The sequence below is a fragment of the Mustela nivalis genome, assembly GCF_964662115.1.
Source record: "Mustela nivalis genome assembly, chromosome: 10".
NCBI classification, from domain to species: Eukaryota; Metazoa; Chordata; class Mammalia; order Carnivora; family Mustelidae; genus Mustela; species Mustela nivalis.
Genome location: NC_139029.1, coordinates 50362172 through 50388429, shown reverse-complemented (window position 1 = coordinate 50388429; position 26258 = coordinate 50362172). Strand labels below are relative to the sequence as shown.

The 26258-nt window shown below is 40.6% G+C and overlaps 1 protein-coding gene across 4 annotated transcripts in view; it reads right to left on the bottom strand.

Moving 5' to 3' along the window:
• Nucleotides 1–26258, bottom strand: part of ROR1 (receptor tyrosine kinase like orphan receptor 1) — a 411219-nt gene that overhangs the window by 172127 nt on the left and 212834 nt on the right. For 3 of the 4 annotated variants that reach the window (XM_082687829.1, XM_082687831.1, XM_082687832.1), the window contains exon 2: nucleotides 5545–5616. In XM_082687829.1, coding sequence (XP_082543955.1) covers nucleotides 5545–5616 — 72 coding nt within the window. Of the gene's footprint in view, nucleotides 1–5544; nucleotides 5617–8319; nucleotides 8457–26258 lie in introns of those variants that run through there. The other variant, XM_082687830.1, reaches the window with a different exon arrangement.

The window sequence follows — 26258 nt, the reverse complement described above, 5'->3', positions numbered from 1 at the left end:
GCTAAGTGTAAACTAAGCTCCAAGCTACAGGCCAGTCAGTATCATTTAAACAGACACCTTTAGTGCCAAGGACAAATCCAGTGACAGAGAAAAGGGGACAAGAAGAAGCAACCATTCCTGAACCAGAGACCCTGTCACAGTTCTTAACAGTCAAGCTTTCAGGGAAAAGGTGGGCTAAGGGACTGAGGCCAGCATGTAACTGTCTGTTGTGACCATGCAATCAGATGCCCTTTCCACAACACTCATAGATGTGTTTTTTGGCCAGGAAAAGTCTTAGGTGATAGATTCAAATGCTCCCATGCCAGAGGTGAGAAAAGGAAGGTCAGAGTCATAGTAACTCCAGAGCTCATGCTCATAAGAACCACACCATACACTTCCCTACTATGTGTAAAACTCTAAGCAAGTAGAGAAAACCAGGTCTCCATTTAAAAAAGCGAGGCAGGATAAAAATACCCCCAAATCTAGTCTGTCAGCACAGGGAATTATTTGAAGTTGGAAGCAAGCCTCAGTATTTTTTTAAGTAGGAGGAGCCCTCCCTTTCTGCTACCTGCGGGTGCAATTTCCAGTCCTTTCTCCAAAAGAAACATTTGGCTTTCTACAGAGAACCTCTGAGACCTCATGTGACTGAAAATGGAAGAAGGGGAAAGAGGCCCTCATCACACCCCATCCCCAAACCCCAATGGGGAAGCTGAGGTTGGGCCCCTGTAGATCCATTTATTTTAGAAGGTACTTGGTTCTGAAGCATTTGTTTCAGAAATTACCCCCATGCTCCATCAATAGTAGCTTTCAACGGCTCTTCCCGGCCCTTCCCGGGTGGCCTTGTCTCTTTTCAATTTCATTTCCTGTTGGAAGGATAAACAGGTAACTGTTTAATGCCACTGACTGGACTCATTTAACAGAAAAAGCAGGACCTGAGTGAGGCTGGGGAACCAGGGTGGGGTTGATGGGTGGAACGGAGCAGCTGGGTGAAGAGAAAGGCATCACAGAACACCAACGGCAGGGCTTATTCTACTGCTCCTGCTTGTAACGAAGTCGCTCCTAGGAGGTTGGTCTAGGAACACACATGTAATCAGCTTCCATGTTAGATGTGGATCCCTAGACTTGGCCTGGAGGCCTTGGTGTGATCCTGGCACTGCTACTCTCTACTGGTGCCCTTCCGTCAACTCCTTCAAGCCTGATGAGCCTCAGTAGCCGGTCTGTTCTCCCATACAAGGTGCTATGAATACAAATGATGCATGCAATGTGCTTAGCCAGTGTCTCGCACATAGTAGGTATTCACTTGCAGCAGCTGAGAACCAGCATAGGAACTCAAACAATGTAGCGCCATGTTTCCTATTACATGCCAGACACTGTTGGGCAATAAGAGCATGCTTATAGACGACAGAGTCCCTGGCTTTCAAACAGGCAGGCACGAAACAGATAATTTCAATACAGCATGGTAAGGATCCTAATCAGGATAGACATGGGGTGATGTGTACCCCACATATGAAGCGTCTAGGGGCACTGTTAATGGCATGGTCAATGGGACTGATAAAAGGACTCATTCATTGTCTCTCTCCAGAATGCAAGGTCCAGCAAAGCAGGAACGCTGCCTGTCGTATTCAGCACTGTACCCGTTAGAATCACTGAGGGAATGCTTGAGGTGGTCTTAAGTAAAGAAGGAATTAGCCAGGAGGAGAATGAGGTTAAAGGCAATCCAGTCAGAAGAAACTACATGAACAAAAGTATGGAGACTAGAAACAGAGCGATACATTTAGGGAATTAGAGGCAGGTTGTTGAAACATAAGGAGTATAAAGTATGGGGGAAGGGATGAGGTGAGAGGAGTCAGTGTGGGGGTAAGACCATGGAGAACCTTGCTTATCAAGCTGAGTGTGGTGCTGGTGTGGGTGAACACACAGGTGTGGAAGGCCAGGATGGAAAAGCTGCGGACACCGGCTGATTGAACAGGATCTAAAATCTCGAAAATATGCTTTCCCTACATGCCTGCCAAAGTACCTATGACTTTTTTTTTTATTTTTTACAATAAACCCCAAAGTAATAATCATATTAACCAAAAACAGCTGTTACTTCTTATTCTCCAATTAGTTTATCAGATTTGGGAGCCAGGTCAATTTTCCCAACAACCAGATGAGGTAATTACTTTTGTTATCTCATCTTACAAGAGAGGGGACCAAAGCACAGATCGGTTGAGTGGCTTGCCCAAAGTCACACAGAACGTAGGCAGTAGATACAGGATTCAAACTTAGTCACCAGGGCCCCAGAGTTCATTCTCTTAACCACCATGTTATCTCAAACCTACCTTCATTTCATCATTTCTGTCTTCAGCTGAATGCATCTACTGTTTGACCCGTTTGATGAGCTTTTAATTTCAATAGCTCTATTTTTCAGTTCTAGAATTTCTACTTGGTTCTTTTAAAATCTTCTTTTTTTATCACTTGCCCTAAGGTTTCCATTTCCTCTTCACCATGAGACATTTTATTTATTTATTCTTCCCATGAAACATTTTAAACATATTTTCTTTCTCAAATCGATCTATCGTCTTTAGTTTCAAAGGCCTGAGCTCCTCCTCTGTGTTTTGTCTACCAACTCTTGCTAATGCTGGGTTTCGTTTATTCCTCTCTTACACGTTCTATACTTCTTAAAAGTGCACTTAACCTCAGTAGGAATCTGCTGTTGTTATTTAGTGGTTATGATTTTTTAAAAATTTCATTTTTGGTGGGAGCACCATAGGCACTGGGATGTCGAGACATTTTGTGAGCTGGTTTTAGGTTGTCCCCAGTCAGGGTCTCAGAGTTTAATCAATTCCAGACCAAGTTTTTACATTCGCTTCTCAGTTTGTAGCTTGCGTATGACATGAGAAGAACTCCAACCCCCAAGCCCCATGTAACACAGGTTGGGGTCTGTATTTCCCCTGGGTGATCCCAACAACCCAGGGTAGTTCATAGACTTCCACACCACACCCTCAGTAGAACTGGCCTTTCTTGCTCGGTTCAGTCATCCCTCACTGACAGTCTAAGCAATGAACTTGTTTCTTATGGCTTCAGTTGTCATCTCCATGGGATATTGAAACTCTAGCCCCAGAGAACCATACACATTTCCCATATTTTTATAAAACCTTTTATTTAATTCCTTCTTGCTGATCATTGCTCTACCGACCCCATGAAGCTTTCTCTTCTGGCACCTGGAGATTTCTCCTTTTTGGGTATCATCAGCCTGTCAGTGAATTTTTTTCATTGCATCCTTCCACCAGTATCTCTGTGTAATTAGGGGGGAATGTCCCTTGACAGCCCAATCTATCAAAATGACCAGAAGGCTTTGATTAAACATTTAGATATCAGTCTTTCCCACCTGGCTCTGTGTTCAGGGAGGACGGAGACCTTTGTCTCATTCATCTTTCAATACTAATTTTTCAGACGGTGCCCAGACCAGAGAAGGAAGCAAAAAAGATCTGATCAATGAATAAAAGAATTAATCAGCTTTCTTTCTCATTCTAATGGGAATGAAAGGCCATATACTAATTTTCTTCTAGAGAAATATAACACCAAGAATCTCTGGAAAGCCATCCATGCCCTCTGGAAGGCCAAATTGAACAAACAAAAAGCGGGGGGCCTGTCTTAGGCCAGCTTTTTAGCAAGTAGGTTCATAGCTATCGACACTACTTTTTTCTTGAAGGGCACCCACTGCTAATTACCGTGCTGGTCTGGTAGAAGTTTAAAGCTTGGCAGCCTCGCCCCATGACTGCATGTAGCTGATGTCCTTTTATAGCCATAACCGGAACCTGATCAAAACATGTGTGTACAATGATATCATTTTTACTGCTGGTGTCATAAGGAGCTTGCCAATTATGTTCACATTCTTGAAAGCACCTAGCAAAGTGCTTGTCACAGAATGGGCACTGAGTGGACATTTAGCGGGCTTTACGTCTTCTTTCACATTAAAAAAAAATAATAATAAGTATTTGTTGAAAATCCACTGCCTCCTAGGCATGGTGCCTGGTGCTGGACATGGAGAGGATAACATACAGTCCCCTGTTTTCATCCTAAATTAGAAAAAGAATGTCCAAAATAAAATTGACAAGAGAAAATTATTCTAAATGCCTTCTCATTTAAGGTGAAAAGATATCTCACATCATCCCACCACCCTAAAATGCCTAACAAAGTATAACCACCAACATAACCTTGCCTATTACTGTTTTATAAGCTGCTCTCGCTTCAGGGAGAAAATACAACTCCCAGGGAACACACAGGCTGACAAAGAGAGCTGATTATCGAAGTCGTCTGACACAGTGACTTTTAACTTTTGTCACTATAATCCCAGAACCTAGAATCATACCTGAACTAAAGCAGAAGCTCAGTAAGTTTGTTGAATGTATTTGCACATATAGATACAGATGTGCCCATCCATGTATATGTCCTGAGATACATTGTGATTCATTATTCCACACATACTGATGGAGGATTTCCTATGAACAAGAGTCTGTCCTAGACTTGGTGATGGAGACAAAGACAAAGACCAAGGACAAAACAGAAATCCTACTTAACAAGGAACTTCCAAGCTTCAGAATGAGATAGACAGTTATATAAATCACCATGATGTAACACAGAAAATGCGAAGAGAAGCAGAGGAAAGGGCTATGGAAGTTGCAAAGAAGGAAAGGTCACTTCCTGCGGAGGGATTAGATAAGACTTTGGCTAATAGAGAATTTGTTCTCGGTCTTGAAGAGTAAGTAATTTGTGGCATGCAGAAGGGAGAGAATGGTTAGTGGCAAAGAAAAAAGGGGCGATTCAGTTGGAAAGAACAGCTTAGGCAAAAGCTAGGGAAAGAAAAGCACAGGGTAAATAAAAAGAAATAGAAATGTTGCTGGAGATGCATAAAGAGACATAAAGGGGAGGAAATGGAAACAAGCCCGGGAGGGTGGGATGAGCCGGCCTGCAGGGGCTTTGACGGTCTCGATTTACCATTCCAGGACACGGGATCTCTATGGAGGAGCCAGTGCTTAGCCTATGGCGGAGCTTAATTAATACTACAACAACTTCACAGCAGGAACCTGTTCCCCACGTGCGCGCAGGAAGCCGCCATCTGTACGCACAGGCAATTACAAACATTCCAAACACTCTGCCCTGAACTCTGCAAGCACATCAAATACTCGCTGGAAAAGGTCACCCAGCAAACAGCTCTGATCAATCCTGGCCCAGGCAGAATCAAATCCCCTATATAAGATCCACTAGATGCGGTGTCAGGAAGGTCAGAAACAACCCTATTTCACATCTTGAAGCGTTTTTACCATATGGAACGTTTTAGAGGAAGAAGGGAAAGGAAAGAGGGGGGGAAAAAAACCCCTCCCCAGAAATAATAGAATTCCAAGTAATTAAATGTTAAATAATCACAAAGTAAGTAAGGGATTTATTTTGGCCCCCGCCACTTTCTAAGGATCTAAAAAGCAGTTGATTTCAAAGAAGGCCATGCCAGGATTAAAAATGGAGTTTCACGCCTCCCCGCCCCCCCCCCCCCCCCCCCCCGTCCTATGCATCCCCATTGTGTACCTTTGTCGAGTTCACTTGAAATGTTCCACGATGAGGTAGGGACTAACTCAGCAGTGACTGACAACTCTGTTTCTGGAAAGAAAAAGAAGGGAGGGGAGAAAGACAGGGTGAGTGTAAATATATAAGTAACTTATGGGCTGTTAGAAGCATTATGGGAGACTTCCAAATGCCCTGCCCTGGGAGAGAGACCAGTGCAATCCCAGAGCTTATTAAGCAGGAATGCCCGGGGAAGGCGCCTGATTTACAGAGGCTATCCAGGGGAAGAATCGGTAGACCAGCGTGCAAGCCTGTTTTCTTTGAAACATGGACTTGAAAATTAAAATACAAATATTTCATGAACAAAAAAATTCAAGCCTGCAGAAATGACCGAACATTGTCAAACATCAACTTTTCTTTTTCTCGTTAGAAGACTACTCCTAGACTATTCAGTAGTCTTTCCATGGAAAATGAGAGCTACATTGCTGATTTTATTTGTTGTATTTGTGAATTGATGGGATTTTTTATTAGTAGAGAAATCTGTCTCTATGTGGAAGCTTATAGTCAAGACAAACGAAACCTAAGTATTTGAAGACGAGAGTCAACCAAGGCAACTCAATTTAAAAGGCAATTTTCAAAACCACCATTAATTAAAGCAAACATGAAGATCAACAATCTACAGGGTACAATATACTATGGAGATATAAAAATTCTTTAGTAATAGACTGAAATATACAAATTATATTTTTATTGTTTTTGAAATTTTAAGTGACAACACTGTCCTACTAGCACATTTTATTAAGGTTTCACTAACCTTCTCTTAGGCTACACACACACACACACACACACACACTGTATTACAGAACTATAGTACTGAGCAATATCTCAGAGAACTCAGAGCCTGTGACATTGGATACATGGCACCCCAGGGTACCGGGACGGCTCCGTCAGTTAAGTGTCTGACTTTAGTTCATGTCATGATCTCCAGGTCCTGGGAGTCCTCGCTCAGCGGGGAGTCTGTTATCCCTCTCCCTCTCCTTCTACTCCTCACCCAGCTTGTGCGTACTCTCTCTCTCTCAAAATAAACAAATAAAATCTCTTTAAAAAGAAGGAGAGAGAGAGAGAGAGATGGCACCCATGCTGTCAATTCCCTTTCCTTCATTCGAGTGCAGACCTCGAGTGCAGCCATCAAGTATGGCTCCTTTTCCCTATGAAACCTGGGACTTGCCTTAGGGTCTTTTTGACAGAGTGCTCTAGGCAGCCACTAAAAATGGTTCTGAAATGCAAGGTGAACTTTTTAGTGAGTGGAAGAACTGGGATTCAGATCCAGGTCTGTTACTGCCCACACACCTCCTCATAGCTCATGCTACCTGGTACTCAACTCTGTGAAACCTGATTTGTTTTTCATCTTGCCTCTCTCTCGGCTTCACCTTTTTACCTAGATAAGCACATTTTCTACCATTTCCTTATTTACTGATGGGGCTTGGCTGCCACTTGGCCATAGAAGCCACACACCATAGTCAGTGAACTTTGCCAAGAACAGGATGTTTACCCACTGAGACCTTGCAAAGGCCCACTTTTAGTTTGTCTACTGAGTCTCTGATCAACCTGTCACACACAACAGAGACAAAGGGGTTGTTTGGTTTGTGCAGAACTCCTAGGGTTTGCCTCTTTCCCTGTCTAAGCGGCACCTGGGAAAGAAAGTAGAAGAACCCCAACCCAAACTGCTCCAGTCCCTTCCTATGTCCTGAGTTAAAAACAGCAGAGCTTCTTTTAAGGGGACCTGAAACCAGATGGGCAGTATGGCAGGAACCTGAAAGCACATAAGATTCCAAAATATGAAAGAAAAAAGAAAAACGTATCCCAGATAGGAAAAATGCTTCACCCCAAACCACAGTGCTTCTGCCCGCGATGAACCATTTGTCCTGCGAATGAATAATTCGTGCAGGTGATTCCACGAGGAAGATCTAACTGCCTACACTTGGGGGCCCTCCATGAATGACCCCAACCACAGCTCTACCCTCACCCCAATCCTGCCGCCACCCACTTTGGCTCTTTGAATAATGGCCCCTTGTTTGCTGTATTATGGATGACTGCGGTTCACCATATAAAAGAGCTCATCAAGCACTCCAGTACCCAGACTTCAGGGAGCTGGGGAATAGAAGCATGGCAGCCAAGGCAGCGTTTCAGGCAAGGAAGCAAAAGGTGGGGAAGTGGTGGGATTAAGATCGACCTTGACAGTATTTACATTCAACATTTTCATAGCTTCATCTTACTGCTGCTCACAGTTACACTGCCAGAAATACAGGTTTCATTTTACAGTATTAATTTTATAGAAAGTTAGCCCGATGTCACTTGGTTTTTCTAACCTGAGTTTGAATTGCTGATTGAATATAATTTGGGACCGATGACAAATGAATAGATTCTTGGCACTGCTAATGGCAAAATTGTTCCCCATGTGTCTCTGGACACTAATGACTACTCTGCTCTTGGACTAAGGCAACGATAATTTCAATTCACAAGCTTATTAAGTGATTGTGATGATTCTGAGGAATTTTGTTCTCGGTCGCAAGATTTATTCCTTTAGATAACCACATGTTCAGCTTTTCAGATAAAATGATCATAAAAACAGATAAAATATTTTAAAATATGAATAACCTCCCTAAAAAATATTATCTTCCAAGGCCACATTTTTAAAAAGAAAGGCCGATTATTTTCTGTGCAAAGTGTAGTAATAGTAATACCCCCTCACAAAAAATGATGTTAATAGGCTTCCCCTCCCCCAAAAGGAAGGCTGACCTTTATGTGAGAAAAATTCAGTACTTCTCAACTTGCACTCCATGGAGTTCACAGTCAGTAGCAGCTTTAGAGAGGCACAACCACCAGCTTTGTCCACGTAGGATTTCCACTAATGAATTCAGCTTCTTTCCTACATCCTCATCATGGCCAAAGGATAAGATATTTCCAAGTACATTTAATAACTGCTAGCAACATCTCTTTGTATAAAATTATTGTGGTAAGAACAAACTAATATGGGCCAATTAGGAGATAGTAGACTATTTAATGGAAGCACACACCTAGATTAAAATACTAATTTCATGATCATGAGCAAGTTACTTAAAAACTTTTGGCCTCTATTTTCTCATCTATAAAATCGGGACAATAAAAGCCACCTCACAGGATTGTGGTAAGGATTACATTAGATTATGGTCCAAAGTGGACCTGTACACTGTCCAGCACAGAGTGGACCTCCACGATCTTCTGTGCCTTCCTCCTGGTTTAGTAAAGCAGATAATAGCCACCCTCTAAGCAGACATCCTCCAGTCAGCGGTTATGTCACTGTCTAGGTTTGAAATAACACATTCTCCATGCTTTTAGGAAAGACTCTGTATTTCTCATGCTCTACTAATCTAAGCCAATCTTTTCATTTTTGTGAGGCTTTCCCCGAATTGGTCACCAGTTCTCTTAAGAACATAAGTGCTTTTATGCATTTTTACCCAATTTAGGCAAATCAAGCGTATTTTATAAAACTCCAGCCCTTATCTTCCCTGACCTCTGCAGGAGGGCAAACCATTCTTCTCCTGATTTGATCAATAGGAGCTATTATCTTTGCAGTTTCACTGATGATTGACTTCTTGGCACTGATTCTGCAAACCATAAGGTTTTGGTATTTAAGCCTGAACAGTGGGAGTGTTATTTGGAGGAAAGGAAAAAAAAAAAAAAAAACCAAGCCTTGAATCCTCCTCATTGATAAAAGCCTGTGCTCTCTGAAAGGATTACTGGTTCATCTCAGCAGTTGGCAGGTAGAGACCCCACGTTCACAGGATGTAGAAGCTCTTGCAAGAAGCACTCAGCCATGCCACATCCTGTATCCTGAAACAAGGACACGTGAGCTTACACAGACATAGACCAGCATACTCAGGAGACTCGTGGCCAGCCCCATGGTCACAGGGCCAAGTATGAGGGAATAAATGGCTACCCCAGTGTCCTTCTTGACCAGAGCCCCTGAGTCCCAGAATGTTATACTCGGGTATGCCTTAGATATTTTTTATGCCCACTGGATTTTGGGGGGGGTAATTTTATAGAGCAACATCAGAGGCTTTAGAGGGAGAGAGGACAAGAGGACAGGGCTCTAGACCCTTCTTCAACAGGAACAACTTTCCATATCTCTGTTTTAACTATCAGATATTGTAGAAAAGTCTCTGATGCTTTAAACAAAACAGACAAACAAAATTAAGCCTCTCCTATGGTACAGGCTCACTTTACAGATGAAGAAAATTAGGGCCACAGAGGTCAAGTGAATTGGTGAAAATCACAGAAGTTCTAAATAAACCCAGGCCTTAGAAATGACTTAGAAATAAATGCATGCTCCCTTCTCTCTGTGTTCCATTATCTTCTGTCTGTGCCCCTAAGACGTGCTATGTATCCTTAGAAGCTGAGTTCAGAGACGCACGAAGGCATTTTCAAACAGCTAGGGTCAGTCACCCAAAATGGGTACACTTTCCTCTCTGCTCATGGTCACTGAGGCCCAGGGGAGGGTGGGAAGAAGGTGGGCATGCTGATGGCTTCAAGTTCCCAGCTATGCCATGTCATTCTAGATATTATTTGGTGATGGCTCTCAGCCATGGTTCCTTCCTGTCTCCAGTGCCTGAGTGGAGGAGAAGACCATAGCCATAAGTTACCATTACTTGTAAGTTTCCTTCACGGAGAGCACCTGTTTGGGAAAGTAACAACCGGGCAGGGCACGTTCCCTAACAGTACAAGAGGTCAGTCAGCCAGGGCACTGTCCCAGCTCTGGGGTCCTGAAAGAGGGGCCCCTCCACTCTGGAGAGAGCAAACTTAGAGCCTTTCTCACCCCATGTGAGATAGTCAGGACTGGAGAATTAATTACTAGGCTCAGTATCCACTATGACCTCATAATCCTCAGTGATCTCAAATTTGGATTTCTGATGTAATCTTTGAACAAAGTTATCAGGACAGTCAAAGACCAAAAAGAGAGCACAATTCTGCCACCTTAAACCCCCTGCTTCATCCCTAACCACATTACCTACATGACACTATGAAATCATATTTTTTTAATAAAACCTGTAATAACTTTGCAAATAGCATAATTATAATGCAGGTGGTAAAGCCATTAATTTGTTGAAGAAAAATTTTAAGTATATCAAAATTTGTGGTATTATTCATATTTTTGTAGAAAGGGAATTGTTAAAAAAAAAAAAAAAAGTCCAGGCTTTCTTAATGTGTGAGGGTCTCAGAGATCTTGTCAACAAGTTCATAGGTACCATGACTATCTCCATTCTTAGACTGAAGAACCGGAGGTAGACATATAAGGGCACTTATCTACTCAGCTTGTTGGGAAAGGGGTAGGATTTCTGATCAATCTGGGCAGGGCAGTCTGACAGCAAAACCAGAGTGTCTCCAACTGTGACCCAATCAGGGGGCAGGGGGATGCTGAAAGGTGTAGCCACTTCTCTCTGGCTTAGGTCCCCCTTCAGCCCCAGAAGATCCCTGTGAATTCTAAGCTCTGTAGAACACAATTTGACAATGGGTATCTGAAACATTATACCTCCTTCCCAGGTATCAATGCCCAGTTTCTTAATTCTAAAATCCTAAAAGGACAGTGAGGAACACAAAGGGAGGGGGGGAAATAACTTCTTGAATTATCCTTAAATGCCTTGTTTTTCTTTGAACACATTATTTGCTTCTTTAAGTCTTCTAAATTAATATTACAGATCACATGCACTTGTATTTAAAGGAATTATGTTACACAAAGCACCACAATGACACACATCCTTTAAAGTCAATAAAAATAATCTTGGGAACTATCTTACTTAAAAAATACCACACTTAGGCTCTCTTCCATGGAACTCTAGAGAGTCGCGTACCCATTCACTCCCTCCCTCATTCATTCATTCAACACACATGTGTATAAGCACTTCCTATGTGTAAGAACTAGGAGGGAAAATCTTGTCCTGGTCCCTGACATTTTTCAAGAACTCACAGTCCACTGGGAGAATATAGAAACACAACCATAAACTGCATGGCAGAGCAACAATAGAAACTGATAGAAATAATCTCCCCATACCATGAGTCATTCCTCCCAGCTTACCCCAAGCAGGCTAAAAACACCAACAATACTGAATAAAATATTAAAAAACAATAAATAATGCATAGCTGAGACTTAAAGGAAAGAAATTCTCAGGTGCCCCAAAGGAAGAAAACAGTAAGTAGAAGCTGATGTAGAAGGTGCCTTATAAATATAGACCCTCTGAGCTGGAGGCTCAGTTTCAATGCTCACTTGAAAACCAAAAATGTGGCCAGAGAGAGATCTAGGTTTTGGCTTAAAGTCTTTACTAGAGCCTAGGAGAACATCCCCATCTGTGGAAAGGAGCTGAACAACATTTCCTCCAATGAAGCTGCTGGATGCCTAGAATCTAAGAATTGGGAAAGGGAGAAGGCACATCTCTTCAAGAAATGAAAAGGGTATGTAAAGACCAGAGAATTCCAGTGTATCCTTCACCCAGTTTCTCTCCATGATTACAGCTTATATAATCATGGTACAGCATCAAAATGAGGAATTTGACATTGTTACTGTGCATATGTCAAGTTCTATGTCGTTTCATCACATGTAGATTTATATAAACACCTCTGTAATCAAGATCTTTATCTTGTCATGACCATCAAGATCTCTCTCATGCTATCCCTTTATAGTCGCACCCATCATCGTCCTCCCAACCATTCCTAACACTTGACACACACTAACCTGTTCTCTATCTCTATAATTTTGTTGTTTTGAGAATGATATATAAATAGACCCCTATAATGCCCTTGGGACCCACCCAATTTGCTGCATGTATCAATGGTTTATTCTTTCTCATTTCTCATTGCTGGTTAGTATTCCATATATGGATATACCGCAATTTGTTTAACCCCTGACCTTCAGTGATTGGTTGTTTCCTTTTTTGGCTATTACAAATAAAACTGTTATAAATCTACTCATAGCCTTTGGTGCTAAATTCCATATTTCAGTAAGAAGGAAGCTGAATCTAGAAGGAAGGAGTCATATGCAAGAAGCAATAATAAACGAATAATCTGGAAAATATGTTGAAAATGTTAAATGAGCCTTGATTCTTAAAAATAAATGTGTGATTAGAAGTAAAACAGTGGGAGGGAAGAGCAAAATGGCAGAAGAGTAGGAGAACTAAATATTATCAGGTCCCAGCTAGGTAGTTATCAAACCATTCTGAACACCTACAAACTCAACAGAAGATAGGAGAAAAGAAGAGTAGCAATTCTAGGAACAGAAAATTGACCACTTTCCAGAAGGCAGGACATGTGTAGAATTGAATCCAAGGCAACATAAGGCAAGACAGACCTCAGGGGGAGGGGCTACCTCCTGGCAAGTAGTAGAGTAGTGCAGCACAAAATCAGAAGGTTTAGAATTTTGCTCCACTGAGGGACCTCACTCCAGAGGCTAAGCAGCTGGGTGGAGCCCTTGCAGGGACAGTGTGGTCTCAGGAAACATGGGGACACAAAAAGACCAGGGATGCCTGAGTGTGGCATAGCTCCCAGGTATCAGAGCAGGGAAGCCAGCTATAGAGATGAGATGAGGAGTGAGCTCTCAGCTCGGGGTTACCTTAAACTGTGATCCAAGTCACAGTCAGGACACCTCTCTTTGAGCAGGGACCCCACAGGTGGCAGATCTGGAGAGACCCCTTCCTTCCTTCTCTAGGAGGAGCTGTGTGGGAGCACACTGCAGGAATCTGTTGCATTTGGACACTCCAAACGGGGCCATGTGCCAGAGACAGAAATGCTCAGGCACAGGCTGGGTGAGCACAGAGTGCAGCAGAGACCAGGGAGATGGGAGGAACTGACTACTTTTCTCTGAGGGTGTACTGAGGAGTAGGGCCCCAAGCTCTTGGCTCCTACACAGCCCCAGAGATTGGGAGGCAACCATTTTCATTCCCGTCCTCCAGATATCTACAGAGAGCCTTCATGGAACAAAAGCAACGAAGAGTGAAACTGAGCAGATTGCTTACCCCGGCCCCTGGCAGAGGCAGTGCAATTCCACCTCAGGCAAAGACATTTGAGAATCACTGCCATAGGCCCCTCCCCCAGAAGATGAGCAAGAACATCCAGCCAAGACCAAGAACTGTGAAACTCCAGAGCTAGGGGAAAGCAACACACAGAATTCATGGCTTTTTCCCCATGATCCTATAGTCTTACAAAGTTAAATTTTTTTAATTTTATTTTTTTCTTATTCTATTTTTAAAAATTTTTCCTCTTTCCTATATTAACATTTTTAAACTATTTTATCTTACCAATACCCTTTTAAAAATCTTTTTAAACCTTCATTGTTATAGCCATATTTTATCCCTTCATTGTATTTAACCTTATTTTTTGTATATACATAGGGTTTTTTCTTTAAAATGTTGGGATACAATTTCTTCTAATAGATCAAATATACCCTAAATCTAGTGCATGGCTTTGTTCTAGTCTTCAGCCTGATCACACTCTCTCTTTTTTTTTCTTTTTTCAACCAACTTCTTACCTTATCAATTCCTTTTTTATAATTTTTTAAATTTTCATCTTTACAATCCTATTTCATCCCTTCATCGTGTTTATCCACATATATTTTTTTCTTTATTTAAAATTTTGGGAGGTAGTTTCTTCTAACAGACCAAAATATACACAAAATCAAGTGTGTGGCTCTGTTCTATTCACCAGTCTAATATATATATAAGACTGATATATATTAATCTACCTGTACATACATTACTAATGTACTTTTGTCTACACATACATTATGAAGGTAATAATGTACATTAGTCTAATGTATATTAGACTGCTGAATAGAACAGAGCATATATATGAATACACACAGACACACACACACACACACACACACACACACATTTTTTCTTTTTTCCTCCCTTTCTTCTCTCCCCAGTTTCAGGTCTCTTCTGATTTGGGATCATTGATACCCTTTTAGAATTTTGTTCTCTCATTCATCTATTCTTATCTGGATAAAATGACAAGGGAAAAAAACTCACCACAAAACAAAAGAACAAGAGGCAGTACCAACAGCTAGGGACCTAATCAATACAGACATTAATAATATGTCAGAAATAGAGTTCAGAATGATAATTATCAAGGTGCTAGATGGGCTTGAAGAAAGCATGGAAGATATTAGAAAATCCCTTTCTGGAGAAATAACATACCCTTCTGGAGAGAAAAAAAACTAAAATCTAACCAAGTTGAAATAAAAAAGCTATTAATGCAGGGCAATAAAAAAAATGGAGGCTCTTGCTGCTAGGACAAATGAGGTAGAAGAGAGAATTAGTGATATAGAACACCAAATGATGGAGAATAAAAAAGCTGAACAAAAGAGAGAAAAACAACTACTGGACCACGAGGGAAGAATTCAAGAGATAACTGATACCATAAACAAAACAATATTAGAATAATTGGGATCCCAGAAAAAGAAGAAAGAAAGAGAGGTAAACAGGAGCAAATTATAGCAGTGAATTTTCCTAATTTGGCAAAGGGAACAAGCATCAAAATCCAGGAGGCAGAGAGAACCTCCCCCAAATCAATAAAAATAGGTACACACACATCATCTAATAGTAAAACTTACAAGTATCAGTGACAAAGAGACAATCCTGAAAGCAGCTAGGGACAAGAGGTCTGTAAAATACAATGGTAGAAATATTAGATTGGCAGCAGATCTATCCACAGAGATCTAACAGGCCAGTAAGGACTGGCATGGTATACTCAAAGCACTAAACAAGAAAAACATGCAGCCAAGAATACTGTATCCAACTAAGCTGTCACTGAAAATAGAAGGAGTAATAAAAAGTTTCCAGGATAAACAAAAACTAAAAGAACCAAAACACCAAACCAGCCCTACAGGAAATATTGAAAGGGACCTCTAAGCAAAGAGAAAGCCTTAAAGTAAGAGACCAGAAAGAAACAGAGAAAATATACAGTAACAGTCACCTTATAGGCAATACAATGGCACTACCATATCTTTCATATTCATATCATTCTTTCAATTCATATCTTTCAATAGCTACCCTGAATGTAAATGGGCTAAATGCCCCAATCAAAAGACACAGGGTATCAGAATGGATTAAGAAAACAAGACCCATTAATATACTGTCTGCAAGAACCTCATTGTAGACCCAAAAACACCTCCAGATTTAAAGTGAGGGGTTAGAAAACAATTTACCATGCTAATGGACATCAAAAGAAAGCTAGGGTGACAATCCTTATATCAGATAAATTAGATTTTAAGCCAAAGACCACAAGAGATGAGGAAGGACACTATATCATACTCAAAGGGTCTGTCCAACAAGAAGATCTAATAATTTTAAATATCTATGCCCTTAACATGGGAACTGCCAAATATATAACCAATTAATAACAAAATAAAAGAAACATATTGACCATAATACAATAACAGTAGGGGACTTTAACACCCCCACCTCACTGAAATGGACAGATCACCTAAGCAAAAAATCAACAAGGAAATAAAGGCTTTAAATGACACACTGGACGAGATGGACATCACAGATATATTTAGAACATTCCATCCTAAAGCAACAGAATACACATTCTTCTCTAGTGCACATGGAACATTCTCCAGAAGAGATCACGTCCTTGGTCACAAATAAGGACTCAACAAATCAGGTCTCAATCAGGTACTTTTATCAGGTACCAAAAGATTGAGATCATTCCCCGCATTTTTTCAGACCACAATGCTCTGAAACTAGAACTCAATCACAAGAGGAAAGAAAGTTGGAAAGAACCCAAATACATGGTGGCTAAAGAGCATCCTACTAAAGAATGAATGGGTCAACAAGGAAATGAAAGAAGAATTGAAAAAATTCATGGAAACAAATGATAATGAAAACAAAACTGTTTAAAATCTGTGGGACACAGCAAAAACAGTCCTAAAAGGAAAGTATATAGCGATACAAGCTTTTCTCAAGAATCAAGAAAGGTCTCAAGTACACTACCTAACTCTACACCTAAAAGAGCTGGAGAAAGAACAGCAAAGAAAGCCTAAACCCAGTAGGAGAACAGAAATAATAAAGATCAGAGCAGAAATCAATTAAATAGACACCAAAAGAACAGTAGAACAAATCAATGAAACTAGGAGTTGTTTCTTTGAAAGAATTAAAAAGATTAATAAACCCCTGGCCAGACTTATCAAAAAGAAAAGAAAAAGGACCCAAATAAATAAAATCATGAATGCAAGAGGAGAGATTACAACCAACACCAAAGAAATACAAACAATTATAAGAACATATGATGAGCAACAGTACACCAGCAAATTTGACAATCTGTAAGAAATGGATGCATTCCTAGACATGTATAAGCTACCAAAACTGAACCAGGAAGAAATAGAAAACCTGAACAGACCCATAACCAGTAGGGAGATTGAAGCAGTCATCAAAAATCTCCCAACAAACAAGAGCCCAGGGCCAGACGGCTTCCCAGGGGAATTCTACGAGACATTTAAAGAAGAATTAATACCTATTCTCCTGAAATTGTTCCAAAAAATAGAAATGGAAGGAAAACTTCCAAACTCATTTTATGAGGCCAGCATTACCTTGATCCCAAAACCAGACAAAGACCCCATTGAAAAAGAGAATTACAGACCAATATCCTTGAAGAACACAAATGCAAAAATCTCACCAAAATACTAGCCAATAGGATCCAACAGTATATTAAAAGGATTATTCACCAAGACCAAGTGGGATTTATTCCAGGACTCCAAGTTTGGTTCTACATCTGCAAATCACTCAATGTGATACAATACATTAATAAAAGAAAAAACAAGAACCACATGATACTCTCAATAGATGCTGAAAAAGCATTTGACAAAGGACAACATCATTTCTTGGTCAAAACTCTTCAAAGTGTACACATAAAGGGTACAGACCTCAATATCATCAAAGCCATCTATGAAAAAGCCACAGCGAATATCATTCTCAATGGAGAAAAACAGAGCTTTTCTTCTAAGGTCAGGGACATGGCAGGGATGTCCATTATCACCACTGCTACTCAACATAGTACTAGAAGTCCTAGCCTCAGCAATCAGACAACAAAAAGAAATTAAAGGCATCCAAATCAGCAAAGAAGAAGTCAAACTATCACTCTTTGCAGATGACATGATACTTTATGTGGAAAACCCCAAAGACTCCACTCCAAAACTGCCAGAATTCATACAGGAATTCAGTAAAGTGTCAAGATACAAGCAATGCACAGAAATCCGTTGCATTTCTATACACCAACAACAAGACAGAAGAAAAAGAAATTAAGGAGTCAATTCCATTTATAATTGCACCCCAAACCATAAGATACCTAGGAATAAAACTAACCAAGGAGGTTAAGAATCTGTACTCAGATTCAGTACTATAAAGTACTCATGAAAGAAATTGAGGAAGACACAAAGAAATGGAAAAATGTTCCATGCTCATGGATTGGAAGAACAAATATTGTGAAAATGTCTATGCCACTAATGTAATCTACATGTTTAATGAAATCCCTATCAAAATACCATTAATTTTTTTCAACAAAATGGAACAAATAATCTTAATATTTATATGGAACCAGAAAAGACCCCGAATAGCCAGAGAAATGTTGAAAAAGAAAACCAAAATTGGCAGCATCACAATTTCAGACTTCAAGCTCTACTACAAAGCTATAATCATTAAGACAGTGTCATACTGGCACAAAACAGGCACACAGAAAAATGGAAGACAATAGAGAGGCCAGAAATGGACCCTCAACTCGATGGTCAGCTAATCTTTGACAAAGCAGGAAAGAATGTCCTATGGAAAAAAACAGTCTCGTCAACAAATGGTGTTGGGAAAATTGGACAGCCACATGCAGAAGAATGAAACTGGACCATTTCCTTACACCACACAGAAAAATAGCATCAACTGGATGAAAGACCTCAATGTGAGACAGGAATCCATCAAAATCCTTGAGGAGAATACAGGCAGTAACCTCTTTGACCTCAGCCACAGCAATGGCAAAAATGAAGTATTGGGACTTCATCGAGATCAAAAGCTTTTGCACAGCAAAGAAACAGTCTACAAAACCAAAAGACAACTAACAGAATGGGAGAAGATATTTGCAAATGATATATCAGATAAAGGGCTAGTATCCAAAATCTATAAAGAACTTATCCAACTCAACACCCAAAGAACAAATAATCCAATCAAGAAATGGGCAGAAGACATGAACAGACATTTCTGCAAAGAAGACGTCCAAATGGTCAACAGATACATGAAAAAGTGCTCCGTATCACTCGGCATCAGGGAAATACAAATCAAAACCACAATGAGATACCACCTCACACCAATCAGAATAGCTCAAATTAACAAGTCAAGAAACGACAAATGCTGGCAAGGATGCAGAGAAAGGGAAACCCTCCTACACTGTTGATGGGAATGCAAGCTGCTGCAGCCACTCTGGAAAACAGTATGGAGGTTCCTCAAAAAGTTGAAAATAGAGCTACCCTATGACCCAGCAATTGCACTACTGGGTATTTACCCTAAAGATACAAACATAGTGATCCGAAGTGGGTACATGCACCCCAATGTTTATAGCAGCAACGTCCACAATAGCCAAACTATCTAAAGACATCTGTCACTCAGAAGAAACAAGAGGCCCAAGAAAGATGCTTTCCTAGCTGCAATTCCAGGACTCCTGACTCTTGAAGAACAAATGAAATCTTGGTTAGGTTCCATACACAATGAGAATAAAGTTAAGTTGTGCTGGGTAATCTGTAATGCCAGAAACTTTGTAAAAACAAAATGCCACAAAGGATGTCTTTAAAAACTCCTTGATGTGATTATATTTGTTTGTTCATTGAATCACCCAGTCATTCATTCAGAAAATATTTATTGAGCACCTACCCCGTTTCAGAGGAGCTAAGTCCTAGCTATGTGCTAAGGATGTAATGAGCAAAATTAAGATTGTTTCTTATTTCATGGAACTCACTGTGTGGTAGGAACATAGAGAAGTAAACAAAGAATTAAGATATGGCATGATAAGTTTTGTGTATGTGCAGTAGAAGTGGGGGTAGGGGGTAAATGAAAAGAACAGTCTTGAAGCATCCTGCTTGGGGATCACCAAAAACCTTGGTGATAAACCTTACATGGTTTATGGAGAGCCAGATGTTTAGATGGACATAAAGAACCTGGATAATCTGATTTCCCCCCTTTGAATAAAACTGGACTTCTTTTCTGCAAAGTGAATAAGGAGCTGAGAACTTTACACTGGGTATGTCCCACCTGCTATAACCACTGAATTTCCTTTGGCTACAGAACTTGACTATTAAAAGAAGCCTCTACTAGAAGCAGGGAAGGCTTCCCCCAAGTTTAATGATTTGACTTTAGCCCTATAGTCAAACTTCAACTGGGACTGGGTCCTTTGTGCTTTTATCTTCTTAGCAATGTAAATACCTGCCGGAAATAGAGGGTTAGTCTAATCTAAGAGGTTCCAAATTTTCAGTTCCTTTTAGCTTTCTAATTTACATTTGGTCCTAGAAAGAGAAAATGACCATCCATTTAACACGCTATTATGTACAGGTTAAATGACTTCTGCTCCAGCCAGGCCAATGAGGAAATAAAATACACAAAACTGAAAGTTTGATGCACAAATTTCAGCTCCTTGAAATAATGTAATGCTGACATTAAAAAAAAAACTTTCTAATGTTTGAACCTGAAATAGGATACTTCTCTGTTTAAATGGCAGCAATACAGCCATGCAAGTAAATAGGAAAACAAAATAAATTTGCTCATTCAGTAATATTCTTTTTTGTTGTTGTTGAAAAGACAGAAAAATACCTGGAATTACTCTAATTTTCTACTTTATAATTTGCACTAAATTCTATGGTCCATGTGTCCTTGGCCACCAGTGAGTAAGTGGTCTTCCTGCATTCTGAATAGACAGTTAATTTCTTGAGGGCAAGGATTATGGTCTTATGCTTCCTTTGTAACCTACCTGGCTTCTACATGATCCTGAATAGCACAGAAAGGTGCTATGTTGACTAAGAGTCAGATATGTTCAAATCCCAGCTGTGTCACATACTAGCTTATGACCTTGGGCAAATTACTTCACACCTTTAAACTTCAGGTCCTCGTTCATAAAATGAACATAAGGGTAATGACCTCACAGGGCTGTGATGATAATTACTTAGGAAAATATCTGGAAATGAGTTCAATGCCCAGCAAAAGGTAAAGTAAGTGCTATCACTGTCCAATAACTTTTTTTTAGCTGGCCATAGATATATCTTGAAGGGCATTTAATGCACTGATTCCCAAAACCAACTGGGGAGCACATTAAAGAAATCCAGAATCTGGGACCTCTATCTTTAAACTATCAAATCTCCCTAAATGATTCTTACATAACCACCCAGCATTAGTCTTCTATAAACCACCAGTTTAGGAAAACTCAAATAATGAAATAATGATATGCCTGCCAAAAAACGAAAAAGACAGAAAGCTTTAACTGAACAATAAATTTAATATAATTTAAGAATCAAGAGGAAAGGGAATTGGCAAACCAAAGCTTATCTCATATTTGCTATAAAACTCCAAGGTGGTCAGCAACCTCAATATTGAGACAGTTCCTTCAATACTAATGAAGACAAAATTGGTACCTCTTGAATGACTTTCAAAGCCAAGCACTTCTTTAACTTGAAGGTTTTCTTAATTGGCTAACCAATGATTCAGCCAATTAGACTTTTAGGAGAAAAATCATCCTGTGAAGAACGAAGCAGTATTGTCTCGAGCAGTATCTACAGACATAGGATCTCAATGGGTGGGAATTCAGTTTGTGGAACTCTCTTCCCAACGTTTGGACACACCCTAAACATATGCAGTCATCCTATCCTAGACATAGAAGGAGAAAGAAACAAAACCCTTTTCAGCTTTGATTCTTGGCCACTTAAAGCATTTGCAAAGAGAAGCCCACTTTGGAAGCAGTTGAAAAAGCTATTAAGATTCCAGGCACCTTATAGTGACACAAATACCTTGCATCTAGGTAGCACTCTTCCTTTCAAGAAAGTCTGTACACAGAACAGACATGAGCTCATGACTCCACATGGGAAGGATCAAGGCCCGAGATAATCATACCCCAGTTGGAGTTGAAGAAACCCAGACTCAGCCAGAGAACTTGCCTAAGGTCCCCCGGCACGTCATCAGCTGCCAGGAGAAGGTAGCCGCAGCCTTCGCTCACCCAGCCCGGCTCCACACAGCCCCTCTGTTACACGGCTGGTGAAGATGCTTCCTCAATTCTAAGCTTTATTTTTTCTCTAATTCCCTCCCACACCATTAACTCAAACATCTCAAAGTTCCAAAGAGTGAGGAGTAAAATTTTTAAAGAGAATTACTTTCAGGAAAAAAAAAAATCTATTGAAAGTATAATTTCTACCTTCTGGTTGGCCCTGGAAACCAAGTATTTAAGTTAATAGGATTGAAGACCTCTTGGATTGGTGGAAATTATTTTAATCAGAGAGGTACATTTAGGAGGATTACTATTATCCTACAAGATAGTGAGATGGTTTTGCTCCAGCTGTATTAGCCTGGGCGTGTAGGATCTAGATGGCTGGCAATTTTCAAATATTTAATTTGTCTCAAATTGCTGCAGTTTAAAATGCTTTTGCCCATCTGGACCAGGTTTCCTGTTCCATGTCATTGTTGATAGCCTAAAGAGATCAATAATTAAAACTAAATAGAGGGAAACACTATGCAGAGCCTATGTTGGGAACAGAATCCCTTCCCAGAGCCTCTTAGTTCAATTTCTCCCTCTTTTGAGGTCTCATAGGGTTTTATCTACTCCTCCCTTAAGACACTTAATAGTTTGTAAGGTAACCTACAATTGCTTTCAGCATGCTTCTCTGCTAAAATTATATGTTTCCTGTGGCTACAGATGAAGTCTTACTTATGTCTGCATTACACAGAGCTTCAACTGTTACTCTGTACACACAGTAGGCACTAACAAATCTTTTCTGAATACAGAGCTGACATAAGGACTCTCTCCATGTATTATTACATTTATTAGTGTAAGGTAGCATGGTAGGAAGCAGAATGGCCACAGGTCACTCCTCCCTGTTATCCACACCTTTTTGTAGCTCTTCCCATGAAGAGATGGGGTTTCCTTCCCCAGCCGGAATCTGGTCTGGCCCTTGTGACTTGCTTTGGCTAACAGAATGTGCTGAGACCTTGGTCTAGTCTGGATAAAAGAATCACACAGCCAATATACTGACTCAGGAGATAAACACTTGTCTACAAAAGTTTTGGGGTGATTAGATAGGACGATGTGTGGGAAATAGATACCCATTTAAAGATAAGAACACTGAGGCTCAGTGAAGTCAGGAACCAGCCTAAAGCCAAAGAGTGAAAAAGCCAGGATTTGGATCCCGTCTTTCCAAAGCCCACAGTTTCTCCACTAAATAAACTAACCAAATTTCAAATATTCTTGTGCATTCAGAAATAAGAGACAAGTGGGGGAGGAGCTTCCTTTGGTGCCTGTGAACTGCCCTGGGAGGAAGCTGCCCTCATCTGACAGGGCTGTGTGTCGGTGGCTCATCTGATCAGATTTAAGAGATACAAAAGTACGGTGCCTCTTTTTTTTTTTTTTAATCTTTTCTTTTTGGTGTTCCAGAATTCATTGTTTATGTACTACACCCAGTGCTCCATGCAATACATAACCCTCCTTAATACCCACCATCAGGCTCACCTATCCCCCCAGCCCCCTCCCCTCTAAAACCCTCAGTTTGTTTCTCAGAGTCCACAGTCTCTCATGGTTTATCTCCCCCTCCAATTTCCCCCAACTCGCTTCTCCTCTCCATCTCCCCATGTCCTCCGTGTTATTCCTTATGCTCCACAAATAAGCGAAACCATATGATAATTGACTCTCTCTGCTTGACTTATTTGACTCAGCATAATCACCTCCAGTCCCATCCATGTTGATACAAAAATTGGGTATTCATCTTTTCTTTTTTTTTTTTTTTTTTTAAAGATTTTATTTATTTATTTGACAGAGAGAAATCACAAGTAGGCAGAGAGGCAGGCAGAGAGAGGAGGAAGCAGGCTCCCCGCTGAGCAGAGAGCCCGATGCAAGACTCGATCCCAGGACCCTGAGATCATGACCTGAGCCGAAGGCAGTGGCTTAACCCACTGAGCCACCCAGGCGCCCCTATTCATCTTTTCTGATGGAGGCATAATACTCCATTGTATACATGGAACACATCTTCCTTATCCATTCGTCCACTGAAGGGCATCTTGGTTTGGCAACTGTGGCCATTGCTGCTATGAACATTGAGATACGATAGCCGCTCTTTTCACTACATGTATCATTGGGGTAAATACTCAATAGTGCAATCGTAGGGTCATAGGGAACCTCTATTTTTAATTTCTTAAAGAATCTCCACACTGTTTTCCAAAGTGGCTACACCAACTTGCATTCCCACCAACAGTATAAGATGGTTCCCCTTTCTTCACATTCTCTCCAACACTTGTTGTTTACTGTCTTGTTAATTTTGGCCAATCTAACTGGTGTAAGGTGATATCTCAATGTAGTTTTGATTTGACTCTCCCTGATGGCTAATGATGATGAACATTTTGTATGTCTTCTTTGGAGAAGTGTCTGTTCATATCTTCTACCCATTGTTTTGACATGATTATCTGTTTTGTGTGTGTTGAGTTTGAGGAGTTCTTTATAGATCTTGGATATCAGCGCTTTGTACTGTCATTCGCGAATACCTTCTCCCATTCCATGGGTTGCCTCTTTGTTTTGTTGACGGAACCTCTTTCAAACAATGGTCTGGAAGGAATGATACTCCCACATCCACCAACCCAGAGCTTAACTAATAGCCACTGCTACTCAAAGTTGGCGGTTTGGTCATTCTCTTGTACAACATACTTTTTATTCATTTCTCTAATCAGAAAGAAAAATAATTTTGCATGCAGTTAATTTTTGTGACTGTTCTCTTCCACCATCCATCTGCCAAGGTTGTTTTGGTTTCCAAACCCGATGAAAACAGTTTGAGCCAGTTCCCAGGGACTGATATCTGCATCTGAAATGTAGTTCTACCTGGTATTTGTGGCTACAGGCCTGGGAACTTCTCACAGCAGTGCAAGACCCTGCTTTGGGTTTGCCAAAGAGCCCCTCTGATGTGAAAAGGATGGCTTTTTCTCCTCCCAGAGCTGTCCAACAGCAGCATTTCGGGAGGCCTTTCCAGTCAGCTGCAGTGAACAGGAACGACCGATGCTACCGTGCCCATGATGGATGGGGCAGCTTGCTCACTCATGTGTGTCGCCTGCCGAGATGGACTACTTGATCTCTGGCTGATAAGAGAATGTTCTTAATGGCTGCTTTGCTCAGAGAAGATGTAAACCTTCCCCGTGTGGAATGCAGCCATCCATTGCCAGCGAGGGATGACCAAGGTATCTGGGAAAATTTGTTGCAGCCGGTGGAACCATTTGGGAGAGAAGAGCAGCCTGATAGGTCCTGTCAGGCTTCCTCTCCCTAGAGTTCATGGCCGAGGTCCTAAGCTGTGACATCACCCACTAGAAGGCCTTCCTCACCGGCCTGCTCTCCTGCCCTCACTTACCCCGACCTACTGCCTTGAGGTCCCCACACAGTCAGCCTATCCTCAGCACCTGGGAAAAAACTGATACAGCAATCTTGGAGGGAAGAGGGCTTTTCAAAGTTTGACATGAAATTTAAAAGCCATAAAAAGAAAGATGATAAATTTGATGGCATTAAAAATATTCTATAAGGCAAAAGGCAAGAGTAGTATCAGAAAACCATGAGAGACTATGGACTCTGAAAAACAATCTGAGGGGTTTGAAGCGGCGGGGGGTGGGAGGTCGGGGTACCAGGTGGTGTGTATTAGAGAGGGCACGGGTTGCATGGAGCACTGGGTGTGGTGCAAAAACAATGAATACTGTTATGCTGAAAATAAATTTTTAAAAAATTGTGAGAAAAAAAAAGAAAAACAAATGAGAAACAGGGAAGAAAAAGAAATCATTGCAACTTGAAAGGCAACGGGCTAGCTGCCATAACATAGGAAACAAAAGTTCTACAAATAAGCAAGAAAAAATAACTTTTTTTTTTAAAAAAAAGAGCTTATTTATTTATTTGACAGACAGAGATCACAGTAGGCAGAGAGGCAGGCAGAGAGAGAGGAGGAAGCAGGCTCCTTGCTGAGCAGAGAGCCCAATGTGGGGCTCGATCCCAGGACCCTGAGACCATGACCTAAGCCGAAGGCAGAGGCTTTAACCCACTGAGGGACCTAGGCGCCTCAACAAGAAAAAAATATCTTTAATATTCTAAGAGGTAAGCAAGAATGAATGGATGAATTACAGATAAGGAAATATATGTGTTTTTCTTAAATGCGTGAAAACGTACTAAACTCATTGGCAATATAAGAAATGTAAATTAAAATGTCAATGAGATGTCATTTCCTCCCAATCAGATTAGAAATTTTTAAAGAGTTTAATAACTCACTATATTGAGAGGGACACAAGGCAATAGGCACCCTTATATTGGTAGGAGTGTAAGTTGGTACAACTTGGCAACTGATGAAATTTTAAATGCAAATGCCTTGTGAACAGAAATTCTACTTCTGGGAATATATTTTACAGATGTCCTCTAACCTGTAGGAAATGATATTTATATAATATTTTCAATGTAGTATTGTTTAT